Source organism: Aquarana catesbeiana, linkage group LG06 (assembly GCF_042186555.1).
Source record: "Aquarana catesbeiana isolate 2022-GZ linkage group LG06, ASM4218655v1, whole genome shotgun sequence".
In the NCBI taxonomy this organism is placed as follows: Eukaryota; Metazoa; Chordata; class Amphibia; order Anura; family Ranidae; genus Aquarana; species Aquarana catesbeiana.
The window spans coordinates 279,841,306-279,854,806 of record NC_133329.1 but is presented as its reverse complement, the minus strand read 5'-3'; the positions used below and the strand labels follow the sequence as shown (position 1 = coordinate 279,854,806).

The 13,501-nt window shown below is 39.5% G+C and overlaps 1 protein-coding gene across 2 annotated transcripts in view; it reads left to right on the top strand.

Moving 5' to 3' along the window:
- PLEKHM3 (pleckstrin homology domain containing M3) overlaps positions 1-13,501 on the top strand; it is a 323,563-nt gene that overhangs the window by 211,894 nt on the left and 98,168 nt on the right. For both annotated transcript variants that reach the window (XM_073633403.1, XM_073633404.1), the window contains exon 6: positions 137-200. In XM_073633403.1, coding sequence (XP_073489504.1) covers positions 137-200 — 64 coding nt within the window. The remainder of the gene's footprint in view (positions 1-136; positions 201-13,501) is intronic.

The following is a 13,501-nucleotide window of genomic DNA, read 5'->3' as shown; positions in this document are numbered from 1 at the left end:
GGCAAACTGTAGAAGGGTGGATTTTCAAAGATTTTGTGATCTCTACTTAGGGCACTGAATTGGTGAGCACCTAACTTGATTTTTTTCTACCACTTTTGTGCATTAAACTTTTTTTTTAATACTTTTGTCATTTCAGAATTTTTCCACGGGAATATCTTTTTCAACAGATTCACCTATATTCTCTAGCAGACCTACAACAGGTATTATTTTATTTGAAATGCAAAGTGTTACTTGATATAACCTGTACCTAAATAAAGATTGCACATTACTTAGTTACTGGTGCCATTTTGTACTACTGGAACACAAGGGAAAAAACTCCTTATGGAATTTTTATAACAAAGAACATTTTATATAGCATTGAATTAGACCACTAGAAGTGAGGTCAAAGCAGAATATTTTGAAGCAGATTACCCACTTGACCTTTGGAAGATTTACCCCCTTTATGACCAGGCCATTTTTTGCGATACGGCACTTGGAGGTGCCTTTGGGGGTATTTGTTCACCACTGCGTTTTTTCTTATTTGTGCTATAAACGAAACAAAAAAGTCAATTTTGAAAAAAAATATATATATATATTTTTTACTTTTTGCTTCAAAACATATCCAATAAAAAATTTTTAAAAAAATTTAATTTCTTCTTCTTCATAAATTTAGGCCAATATGTGTTCTGCTACATATTTGTACTTATACTAGTAATGGTGGTGATCAGCGACCTATAGTGGGACCTTAATATTGCGGTGGACAATCAGACACTGACACTTTTTGACACTTTATGGGAACCAGTGACATAAATACAGTGATCAGTGCTAAACATATGCGCACTCAATGTACTAATTACACTGGCTGGGAAGGGGTTAAACATATAGAGTGATCAAAGGGTTAAATGTGTGCCTAGCCAGTGTTTTGTGTACTTTGGGAGGTGCTTTTTTCTAAGGCATGTGATGGATTTTCTTTCCCTTTGCAGGGAAAAAAAATCCATCACATGCCCACTGTCAGATGGAGCTCTGCCTTGTTTACTCCGTTCAGCCTCTCTTCTCGATGATAGGCAGTACTGGCCGACATCCATTGGCCGGCACCCACTGATCGGCTTTTGCTGTGACTAATCACAGCAGAAGTGGCCCACGCCCCCTAGACGGAAGTACAGAATTGTGTATATATACATGATTCTGCACAGAACGGCTGCTCTGTAGCAGTAAAACTGCTATAGGGCAGTCGTTAAATGGTTAAGACATCTAACCCATGCAAAAATACACAATAATAATTCTCTGAGGTTTATGCTCAGAAACTTTCTGTCAAAAAGATCCTGAATATAAATCTCAGAGAATTATTACATCCATGTGCAAGAGGCCTTAGGTGTATTTTTGCATTGGTTAGATGTCTTAACCAGTTTAACGTTCAAATGTTCCGTAAAGGAGCGTAAACATGTATGCGGGAAAATTAGTCTTACACACATAGGTGCGTAATTTACTGCACTCAAACGTTAAATGTTCTATTTTAATTTTATTGCTCTGGACTCATCACTGTATTACTAATCTTTATGCAGCTGTGTGCATTGTTCCATGTTCAAATCAACAAAAAAAAAATGCAATTTTTTACTTCCGTGTGCAAGAGGTCCAAAAAAAAAAAGTAAATCTGCCACAATCATCTTACTGTTGAAGAATATCTTCTTTGTCTGTAGTTTAAATCTAGGATTAGGACAACTTTAGTTTGCTTCTTCAATCAGACAAAACCATTTCCAGCTCTGCAGTATTGGGCCCACATTTTAGGGAATCTTATCAATCCACTGTATTGCTTTTCATATTTCAATTTAGAAAAATTTGATTTCTAATAGTTTAGGAAATGTGAGAGATTTATGAGCAATGCTAAGTTTATATTACAAAAATGAGAGGAATGCCAAATTGACACCAAGAATAAGCAGTGCATAATGCTCCATTGATTCAAAACATATTGAAACCACAAAACCATCTATATATTTTATTTTATTTTTTATTTGGCTCTGATTGTCTTCTTGTAGGTCTGAGTTATTGCAGTTAATAGATATGTCCTAGGGAATCCTTTTAACTTCTAGCTCAGTCTTTATAGATGTTGTCAAAGGTGCTATTATTCTACAAAACGAAAAACATGATACTAAATGTTTTTTATTGAGCGCAATAGATATTATTTTTTTATTTTTTTATAGTGGATTTCAGATATGATTCAGTGTATTATTCTTGGGTTTTAGATCTGGCAGGGAACATTTTTCTTGAAGGTTGGCATGGCTTAGCTCCATAGTCTAGCTTTGATGTTGTTCAGTAAATCATATTTGGTACCAGATATTTCCAGGCAAAATATACTTAAAAATACAACTTTACACCATTTTTAATGATACTGTATGTACTACCAAGGGGACTGTCTGCTGTAATCACCACAAGCTTCTCTACTTTGGATATAGAACTTCCAAAATAAAATATTTTAGCCTAAAGTAGTACAATATACCTAATAAATCAAGGGCTGATTCTTGAAAATAGAAGAAGATTGCCAGCCACTGGGGATTATAGAGCCGAGGATCTGTGGATGTCTAAGTGACCTGAGGGGGACTGACCATCCCAATTGTACTAAGCGAGCCACCTGTGTTTCAGGAACCATGAATCAGACGGAGACAGAAAATGCTGTAAAAATTACACTTTTTATTATAATGGTAAAAACGGTACAGAAAGTAAACATAGTAAAACATAGCCAGGGTGCGATAGCCAAAATGGATAGTCAGAACAAGCCCGTAAACCAGAAAGCCAGAGATCAGCATAGTCAGAGGCAGCAGACAGGATCAGGAACCAGAAGGGACATCAGCCAGGCAAGTCTTCAACTGGAACACAGCAGAGAGTCTCGAGATATGTTTGACCAAGGCGAAGGCATGGAAGGAATGAACCAGGCAGTTTAAATAGCCAGAAGCGGCTGGTTGTAGGCAGGACTGATGAGCAGGAAACGATCACCAGGTCAGCCACTGTGGAACAATGAGTGCTGGCAGTTAACTGACAGCTGAGCACTGAGAAGGGAGGGCTGAGAGCCCAGCCCTGATACTTTGTGCACCTACAAATATGAGTGTGACTATTTTAATTAATAAAGATCACTTTTTTATAAAGTAAAACACTATATCAGTTTTGTCCTGCTTACATGATACAAGTGTATGAGGTATACTACCTAGGGGAACAAGAGTCCAAGAACCACCAGGGAAGTTGCGGACCACTGGATTTATACCCCTAAGGGGAGTTCTGACCCCTGACAGGGTCTCCCCGTGAGGTGAGCGTAAAGTTTGACTGGTGGAGGGCACTTTTGTTTTTTGTTTTTATGAGAGAAGCACATGGTCTTCACTTAAGTTTGTTATTGGATCTATGATTACCCCCACAGAGTGTATGGACATGTGCGTTCATTAAATGGACTGGATGTTATGATTATCACGTCACAAAGATTATTGATATTATACATGAAGGATCGTTGCTATGGTTGTTTTTACTGAATATTGGTTTTAAGCATATGCTTATGCTTCACTAATTTGATCGTCATTATAAAAGGATCTATTTAGTTATATTTGTATCTTCACTTTCTGACTCTGTAGGTGTCACCACCATTATTGCCACTTATTTTTTGTGCTAAAACCTAGATATTACAGGTATCAGTACCACTTGTTAACACTGTAATTTGATTGTTTTATATTTTGGGCTATATTTGAATTGTGAGGCTTATTTGAAGAGGTAGCACTTCACTCTTGTTTTATTATTTCTAATCAATACATGTGGGAACACAGTTGGTATTAAGCAACAACCTCAAGTAAGTCTGTACAATTGATCACCTACACACTTATAAAACTAAACTTAGTAGCGCAGAAGTTCCATTATCTATTTATTCTGAATATTTGCAATATTTGTATAAATGGCTCTATAATAATAATAGGCTGCATTTGTACTTTGAATCAGCTATTTGCAGTTGGCCATATTGGCATAAAAAAATGATTTGCATGGCTCCGCCCACTACAACAAGGAATAGACTTCCTACTTTAATCTGTAATGGAGGTGGCTATACTGTGGTTCTAGCTTAACCACTTCAGCCCTAGAAGGTTTTACCCACTTCCTGATCAGAGCATTTTTTTGCAATTTAGCACTGCGCTACTTTAACTGACAATTGTGTGGTTGTGCGATGTGCCCAAAAAAAATTATGTCCCTTTTTTCCCACAAATAGAGCTTTCTTTTGATGGTATTTGATCACCTCTGCGGTTTTTATTTTTTGCGCTATAAACAAAAAAGGATTGACAATTTTGAAAAACCCCAATATTTTTTACTTTCTGTTATAAAACATATCCAATAAAAAAAGAAATTAAAAATGCTAATTTCTTCATCGATTTGGGCCAATATGTATTCTGCTACATATTTTTGTAAAAAAAATCACAATAAGCATATATTGATTGGTTTACACAAAAGTTATCGTGTCTACAGACTATGGGATATTTTTATGGTATTTTTATTTTTACTAGTAATGGCAGCGATCAACGATTTTTAACGGCACTGCGACATTGCGGTGGACAAATCTGACATTAAGTGACACTTTTTGGGGACCAGTGACACCAATACAGTGATCAGTGCCAAAAAAAGCACTGTCACTGTACCAATGACACTGGCAGGGAAGGGGTTAACATCAGGGGTGATCAAAGGGTTAAATGTGATCCTAGGGAGTGCTTGCTAACTGTGTGGTGGGTGCTTCGACTGGTGTAAGAGAGAGATCTGTGTTCCTACTTAGCAGCTGAGGCAGAGGCAGCTTTTCTTTGTAGAATTATCAACCACAATTGTTTCTCCCCATTATCAATAGAAATACATGATGTCATATAATATTATTCTCATGTTGTCATGATATGTAAAGCAAGGTGAAGACCAATGAAACATGAAACTGTTCTATGTAAAACAAAAAAGTGATCTCAACAGAGGGGTGTTGTTTTGAGCCCCAAAAGTTATGTGCCTACATGCCACAAGTAATCTTATAACTGCTTTGCACAAAATGAACACAATTGTTTGAGATACATGCTGATCAGAACTTTATTTTGTATATAATATATTAGAAAAGTGAATGAAACTCTAGGTTTTTTTTTTTCCTTTCTTTGTTCTGAATTCACTATCAGTCCGTGGTGGAAATTAAAATTAATTACTCAATCTGCTCCAGTGAATGGTTTAAATTGGATTTAGCTTCAAGGAGCGGCAGCCTCCACATTATTGTTCCTATCCACCTGTGTGCGTGGCATGAGGTTTTTATGCCCTTGCCAAGTCAAATAAATAGAAGCCACTGGATGGATGGCGTTTGGTTATAGATGTTTTTCTACTTGAAATATCTATTGCATCAAGCTAAACAATATTATTTATTTTGTTATATCTTCACTGCAGGATGCTATGTACAGTATCTCACAAAAGTGAGTACACCCCTCACATTTTTGTAAATATTTTATTATATCTTTTCATGTGACAACACTGAAGAAATGACACTTTGGTACAATGTAAAGTAGTGAGTGTACAGCTTGTATAACAGTGTAAATTTGCTGTCCCCTCAAAATAACTCAACACACATCCATTAATGTCTAAACTGCTGGCAACAAAAGTGAGTACACCCCTAAGTGAAAATGTCCAAATTGGGCCCAAAGTGTCAATATTTTATGTGGCCGCCATTATTTCCCAGCACTGCCTTAACCCACTTGGGCATGGAGTTCACCAGAGCTTCACAGGTTGCCACTGGAGTCCTCTTCCACTCCTCTATTACAACATCATGGAGCTGGTGGATGTTAGAGACCTTGCGTTCCTCCACCTTCCGTTTGAGGATGCCCCACAGATGCTCAATAGGGTTTAGTTTTGGAGACATGCTTGGCCAGTCCATCACCTTTACCCTCAGCTTCTTTAGCAAGGCAGTGGTCATCTTGGAGGTGTGTTAGGCCAGTCTCCGAAGGGAGGGGATCATGCTCTGCTTCAGTATGTCACAGTACATGTTGGCATTCATGGTTCCCTCAATGAACTGTAGCTCCCCAGTGCCACCAGACCATGACACTCCCACCACCATACTTGATTGTAGGCAAGACACACTTATCTTTGTACTCCTCGCCTGGTTGCCGCGACACACGTTTGACACCGTCTGAACCAAAGAAGTTTATCTTGGTCTCATCAGACATGGTTCCAGTAATCCATGTCCTTAGTCTGCTTGTCTTCAGCAAACTGTTTGCGGGCTTTGTTGTACATCATCTTTAGAAGAGGCTTCCTTCTGCTACAACAGCCATGCAGACCAATTTGATGCAGTGTGTGGCCTATGGTCTGAGCACTGACAGGCTGATCCCCCATCCCTTCAACCTCTGCAGAAATGCTGGCAGCACTCATATGTCTATTTCCCAAAGACCACCTCTGGATATGACGCTGAGCACGTACACTCAACTTCTTTGGTTGACTTTTGAGTGAATCCTGTTAAACCACTGTATGGTCTTGGCCACCATGCTGCAGCTCAGTTTCAGGGTCTTGGCAATCTTCTTATAGCCTAGGCCATCTTTATGTAGAGCAACAATTATTTTTTTCAGATCCTCAGAGAGTTCTTTGCCATGAGGTGCCATGTTGAACTTCCAGTGACCAGAATGAGAGAGTGAGCGTGATAACACCAAATTTAACACACCTGCTCCCCATTCACACCTGAGAACTTGTAACACTAATGAGTCACATGACATCGGGGAGGGAAAATGGCTAATTGAGCCCAATTTGGATATTTTCACTTAGGGGGTGTACTCACTTTTGTTGCCAGCATTTTAGACATTAATGGCTGTGTGTTGAGTTATTTTGAGGGGACAGCAAATTGACACTGTTATACAAGCTGTACACTCACTACTTTACATTGTAGCAAAGTGTCATTTCTTCAGTGTTGTCACATGAAAAGATATAATAAAATATTTAAAAAATGTGAGGGGTGTACTCACTTTTTTGAGATACTGTATATTTGGAGTAATGTTTATTACCACAAGGGTCAAAATATTGACTGTTAATTGCTACAAGAGTCTAAGAGGTTAATTTACTAAAGGCAAAAAGACTGTGCAGTTGCTCCAAAGCTTAGTAAATGAGCAGAAGCTCTGCTGACTTCATCATCCAATCTTGTGCAAGCAAAAATGCTGTTTTTTTTATTTTCCTTGCACGTGATTGTGTACTCTTTGCAAAGTGAAGCTTTACCTCATTTACTAAGCTCTGGAGCAACTGCACTTGCAATGGGCAACAGCCTATTTTGCCTTTAGTAAATCAATCTAAATATTGCTCTTTTATAGTGCTTCATTTACATTTTTTAATTTTTTTTTGGACTTGTTGAAATACAACAAAATCTAGTAGGACATAAAACTGATTATATCCTTTTTTTAAAGACACCAGGGGTGCTTGCTCCTCCCCTCCCTTTCCTGACCTGCCGGGCTGCATGCTCAGCTAAGTGTCTGGTATGGATTTTGGGGGGGGCGAGGGGGCGACCCCCGCCTTTTTTTTTTTTTGGCGTGGAGTTAACCTCAGAATACATATCAGGCCCTTCGGCTCTTTCCCCGAATTTTATTTTTTATATTGCTGGCAATATTTACATTCCCCTGTCAGCGGGTAACCCACTGACACCTGATAACTCATCACTTGTTAAGGATGTGGCGGCTTCCTTAACAACCAGCTATTCACAGTTTGTTAAAAAAAGAAACAGTACAGAAGCAGTACACACATTTACCAGCATCTAGCATTTTTCTGCTGCCAGGAGAAAAGCTTCTAGAGAGCGTCCAATGTGTATGAACCCTAAATGTAATCTGCAGGGCTGGACTGTGTCACTTTGATAGCTGAAAGAAAAAGACAGCATGAAGAGTGCCAGACCACAGTGAGTCCAAGAATACTTTAATTGTTCATCAAATGCTCAACTACAACAGCCAACATGTTGATCTGATGAACAATTGGGATCCACCTGTGTGTTGTGGCAACATGTGCTAACATGCATGCATGTTAGCAAAGCACATGCCAGGGCAAGCACTCTGTGCAATGCAGTGCTTTGCCATTCCTTGTGAATGGCACCCCAATGCAATATACAGTAGAGTGAAATGCACTCCAGTGCATAACAATGCCTATACAATGTCTTGTTGTGGACTCGAAAAAAAAAGGGGGTCGTGTAGGTTTTTTTATAAATTTTTCAAATTATCTGTCTTATCGCAACACACATTAACACATGCCATAGAGCATGTTAGTGCCTGTGCATTAACACAGTGGAATGTTTAAAGCATTTTATAAAGGCTAGTGTTTTTTTCCCAAAATAGTAAACATGTTATACTTATCTGCTCTGTGCAATGGTATTGCACAGAGAGACCTGGAAACTCCTGGGGTCCCCCACCGGCTTTGTAGGCTCTTCCTCTTCTCTGCTTCTCTGTGCACCACCATAGAAAGCTGCTTCCTTTGAGGTCGCACCTGTAGGCTCGCTCCTGAGCCAGGCTGTGTGCGTGTACTGTGTAGACACATAAAGCCGCATGACAAGACAACAGAGCCTAAATAAATCTAACTAGTTTTAACTCTTTTAACTCCTTGTTATCCCCTTACCTTTTTTTTTTTTTTTGTGTGACAGTGTGTATGCAAGGCAAGCTTGAGCGGAATTCTGTCTGAAAAACCATCCAAGATTTTTCCAATGGAAATTCCGCTCGTGTGTACGGGGCATTAGTCATGTGCAGGAGTATTTGTGAAAGAGAGAAATTCTTTACATGACTGGATGTGAACACAGGTTCACTTCACATCACTTTTTAACTCGTGTGAAGCTCAGAACATGTATACAATGGTGAATATACGTGTCCTTAAAATGATAGATAGTAGCTTAAAAATCTGTAGGGTTCTTTTTGTTTAGGGTGTCTGCAAAATTTGAATTATAACTTATCTGAGGTTTTATCTTAAAGCATATCTAAACCCAAAACCAAAAATGTAATATGATGTAGTGGCTGCGTTTGGTATCCTTTTTTTTTAGCCATTTTTTCTTTATTTTTACCTGGTAATCCAACCAGTAACACCCTTTCTGTCTTAGGCTGGCTATGCTCACTCATCCATTATCTATCTAAACTTTTGGACAACAGCAGTGTCAACCTGTGGAAAGGGTAATGTTAGATGGGCTTGTAGATTTAGGTGGACTTTACAGAAGTGACTAACAAAAGCCTAACTCCAGCTAACACTTTTTAAGCACTTACAGAAACCGTTTTTCTGCTTTTAGAATAAAGTTTTTAACTGAATAAAAAAAAACATTGGCAAGAACTCTTGTTAATGGTAAATGGTTTGTCTCAACCCTCTAGCTGAAACTTTTGCTGGACAGCTTGGTCTGTTAAAGGAAGTTGCTATGGGGATGGGATTCAGAAAAACAAAGACTGCTGTGTGTAAACGCTACTGTATTTACAGACTGCACCATATATGTAATTTTTTATTTTGCTCCACTGTTGTTTCACTTTAAATGTTGTCTACTGTGTTTCACGGTCCCTATATCATGCAAATTGGTATCTTTTGAAGACAAGGGCTTACTGAATTGTAACTGGCCTAAAACTACAAGCCTTCAAATCAATGCATGTGCAAGCCCTGGCATTCTAGGCCCAGTACATGGAACCTAGGCTGAAGTTCTGGCATATGACAGTTGAATGACACGGACATGGCAGAAGTCCAGTAAATGTACCAGAAAAGTCTTCGTTAAATCCTAGGCCTAGGTTGAATATGGTTCCAAGGGAATGGCACAAAGACACTGGTATTTAAAGGCTAACAAAGTTGTCTGCAGGCAACACTAAGTAAATGAACATCAGCAATGTAACATTGTTATTAAGGTAATGTTCACTTTAAAGGCCATTTCCACTTTAACCACTTGCTGTCTGGGGTAATTTTGACATTTCATTACATGGTAAAATGCTAGAAGATTACTTATAAACCTCAAAAATTATATATTTTCTGAAAGCAGAGGCCTGGAGAATAAAATGGTGGCTCTTGCCATTTTTTATGTTGCACAAAATTTGCACAGCTATTTACCAGGCACAAATTTTCAGGATAATATACGGTACACCTAAATTAATTTTAGTGCACACAAACACAATATAATACCCAACTTTTGAAACAATATAAAATATTAAATTTTGTTGAGTAAATAGATACCAAACTTTGAAAGACTTAAAAGTGTGCACACCTGTGAAATGGTGACAATCTATGGTACCTGAAATTTTTTTTTACATTTTTTTTTTTTTACATTTAAATCTATTGCTATCACAAAGACTAAAGAAGATACCTTATGATAGCTTTGGGCAGTGACAGGCACTTGTTATGGAAAGCACTGCTCTGCAAGGCAGTTATACGGCCAGGAAAGGACAGCTCTGAAACTGGAAGTGACAAAATTGTCGCTTCGGGCTTCATTCATCACAGAGGAGATAGGGAAATAGAGGAACATCCATCTCCTCTGTGGGCAGCCAACCCAACTGCTTACAGTGGTCCTGGGTTCCCCAATGGAATGCTATAAAAGACTCACTTTTACATGAAAGCCGAACACTGGCAGAAAATTTTTTTACCAACATCATAGCTGCAGCTGCAGCCACGATCCTGATATAACCACTTGCTGTCCTGGATGTTTATACTGTATATCTACGCTGGATGGCAAGTGGTTAAAGGCCATTTCCATTTTTGCAGTCAAACCCCCACTGTAGATATTTGTTTTGTGTAAACATTCACGCAGCATACCCAAACATGATTTTAAAAAATACTTCTTTGGAGAAGGTTTATACATAGGACTTCAAGTTTTCTGAACAACTTCCAAATGCAATAAGAGAGACACAATGAGAGAAAGTGCATTACCATACAATATACTTCCCAAAGCTTAGAGCCCCTGTCCAGTTTTACTTTTATTCAAGGCTGTATTCGAGTTTTTTTCTTCATATCCCATTTTGGGGACAAGGCTTTACTAGACATGAAATGCAGGAACATCTATAACAGGAAACCAGACAACAATACCAAGCTGACAGAAGTTCTAGCAGCCCCCTACTTAATTAAAAAAAAAATAAAAAATATATATATTTTTGTCTGTGTTGCTATGGGAGAGTTTCCTTTACTTCCTGACTGGTGAAAAGGTTGTTCCTGGGACAGGAAGTGAACCTTGGACAGTAGTAAAACCTGATAGCAGTTCTAATTGTTCCCCGCACTATTTAATTTTCATTATTGCATAAAAACAAGGTAACTGCAGTAGGTGTGGGTTGTGGGCAGGCCTGCCTTACATTAAGATGTTGGCACTCACAAAGCATCAGTGGTCAAATTGCATTAACAATCATTAACAATCTGCAAATTCCTTCTTTAAAAAGGCCAACGTGTTCACCAAGCTGCCGTGAGATAAACAATAAAACTGCTTTGAACCGTTGGCATTGTTCAGTAGAAGCTTTATACAACAGAACTGCAGATGTGAACACTCTGTTTAGCACAATTGCCCTTTAACCAGGGAAGCTGTTTATCAACAGGTGATGCTGATTCGTTGTCTTGTACGTTGCTTGCTGATTGGAAGCTCTCAGCAGGACATAAGTTTCCCAGCGAGGCGGTTTGGTCCATGAAAAACTGAAACCGTAGTGCTATGCTTACACACGCTGCATCAGTGACTTGACCCAGGTTCAGATAGGAGGCCAAGCCAAACATGCTTTGGCAGTCTACCCTATCAGCCCCCATTCCTACCTCCCATTCCCTTTTCCCCATTGTTCCTAGCCCGTGCAGGCATGATAACTAATTAGACGTTTTCAGACTTAAGAAGGAGAAAGACAAAGTGTGACAGTTCCTATATACTGCCCTACTATTGATGATTGTATTCTTCACACCAAGCCATTTCTGGCTTTACAGTCCTCTGTGGGTAATGGGCTGTGAGGCAGGATTGAGGAAAACATTAAAACAGTGCCGAAAAACAGAGTTAGCAGCTTGATCTTGGCAAAATAATTACTTGGACAAAAGGAGATTAAATTGTTGTTGAATACACACCAGCAGCTGTTAGTAAAATATTATTATTGCTAATATTTATTTTGCCAATATCTGAAAAGATGGCCAAAGGAGTAATAAAGTAAATATACCTTAACAGCACTTACAGCTGGCTCTTGGCCTACTGTGAGTGTAGCGGCAGGCACACGGAACTCATTAAAGGGAGGACTGTCAAAGTACTGCTGTCATCAGGTGATAAAACTAGATTACCGGTGTGTGATCTGATCACATGGCTGCAGAGCACAGATAATATCTCTAGTGCTGGAATTGTGGTACAGGCTTTTACAAAACCTCAAATGTGAGAGTAAAAAATCCTCATTTTTTTTCTTACACATCCCACCAAGGTTGAATGTGAAAGCTCCCCACCTAAAGTGGAACTTTCCCCCTAAAACTTAAAGAGGAGCTCCAGCCCCCCCCACCATGAAAACATTTAAAGTCAGCAGCTACAAATACTGTAGCTGCTGACTTTTAATATTAGTACATATGCCTGTCCTGGAATCCAGCAATATCGGCACCCCAGCTGATGTTTCCAGCTGAGGCTCTTGGTTGCTGCCGTCGCCTTTTCCCCATAAGGGATACCGGTAGTGAAGCCTTGTGGCTTCACAGCTGGTTCCCTACTGCGCATGTGCGAAGCACGCTGCACTTTCTGAATGGCCCGGCAGCGGGGGGAATGAGGGGGGGCGAACTTCCGGGGGACTCGTCGCTGCCAGGTCTCCCCCCAAAGTGGGGTTGGGTACCTGTCAAAACCAGGTACCCGTTTCCTCCCCTTTCCCCCAAAAGTGGCACCGGAGTGGGAGAGGAAGCAGTAGAACTTTGCCTATAACAACATGATAAAAAATGTTTAGCAAGAAACATACATCCCCATTAATAATTATGATACCAAAATTAATGTGTGCTGTAAATTGCTCCCAGCATTGCTTCTGCTTCTTCTTGCTGGAGGCTGCCATTTTGCTGAAGCTAGAGACCCTAAACAGCAGTAAATGGTAAAGTGGAAAAAAACTGTTACATTTCTGGAAAGCAGAGATTGCCAACTGTCACTTTTGCTTGTGTCCTCAACCAAACTGTCAAACCATCACCTTGGCTGTAAAGGATAGAAGGGTTTTTATTTTCCGCTTAAAGCAGAACTTTACTTAAAACGATTGAAAAAAAGTCATGTTTTTTAGCAAGATGGCACATTCATAATTATGCTACCAAAATTAGTGGGTGCTGTAAATGGCCTCCAATATTGTTCCTGTTTCTTCTTGCTTGAGGCTGCCATTTTGTTGAAGCCCAGAGCTCTGAGCAGCAGTTAAAGCAGAACTAAACCCTGCTATCCTTTGCAGCCAAGGAAGCTGCCACCTGTTTGATCTGCAACTGCCATGGTGTTGCACATGTGATCAGTTATGCTTACCTGATCCAGCGGTGTGCACGAGAGCAGCAGCTCTCACCGCTGTCTCCCTTCTCACTGGGCTGATTGATAGTTGTGATAAGCGAGTGGGGAACGGGGCTAAGCTGGCCGCTCTTT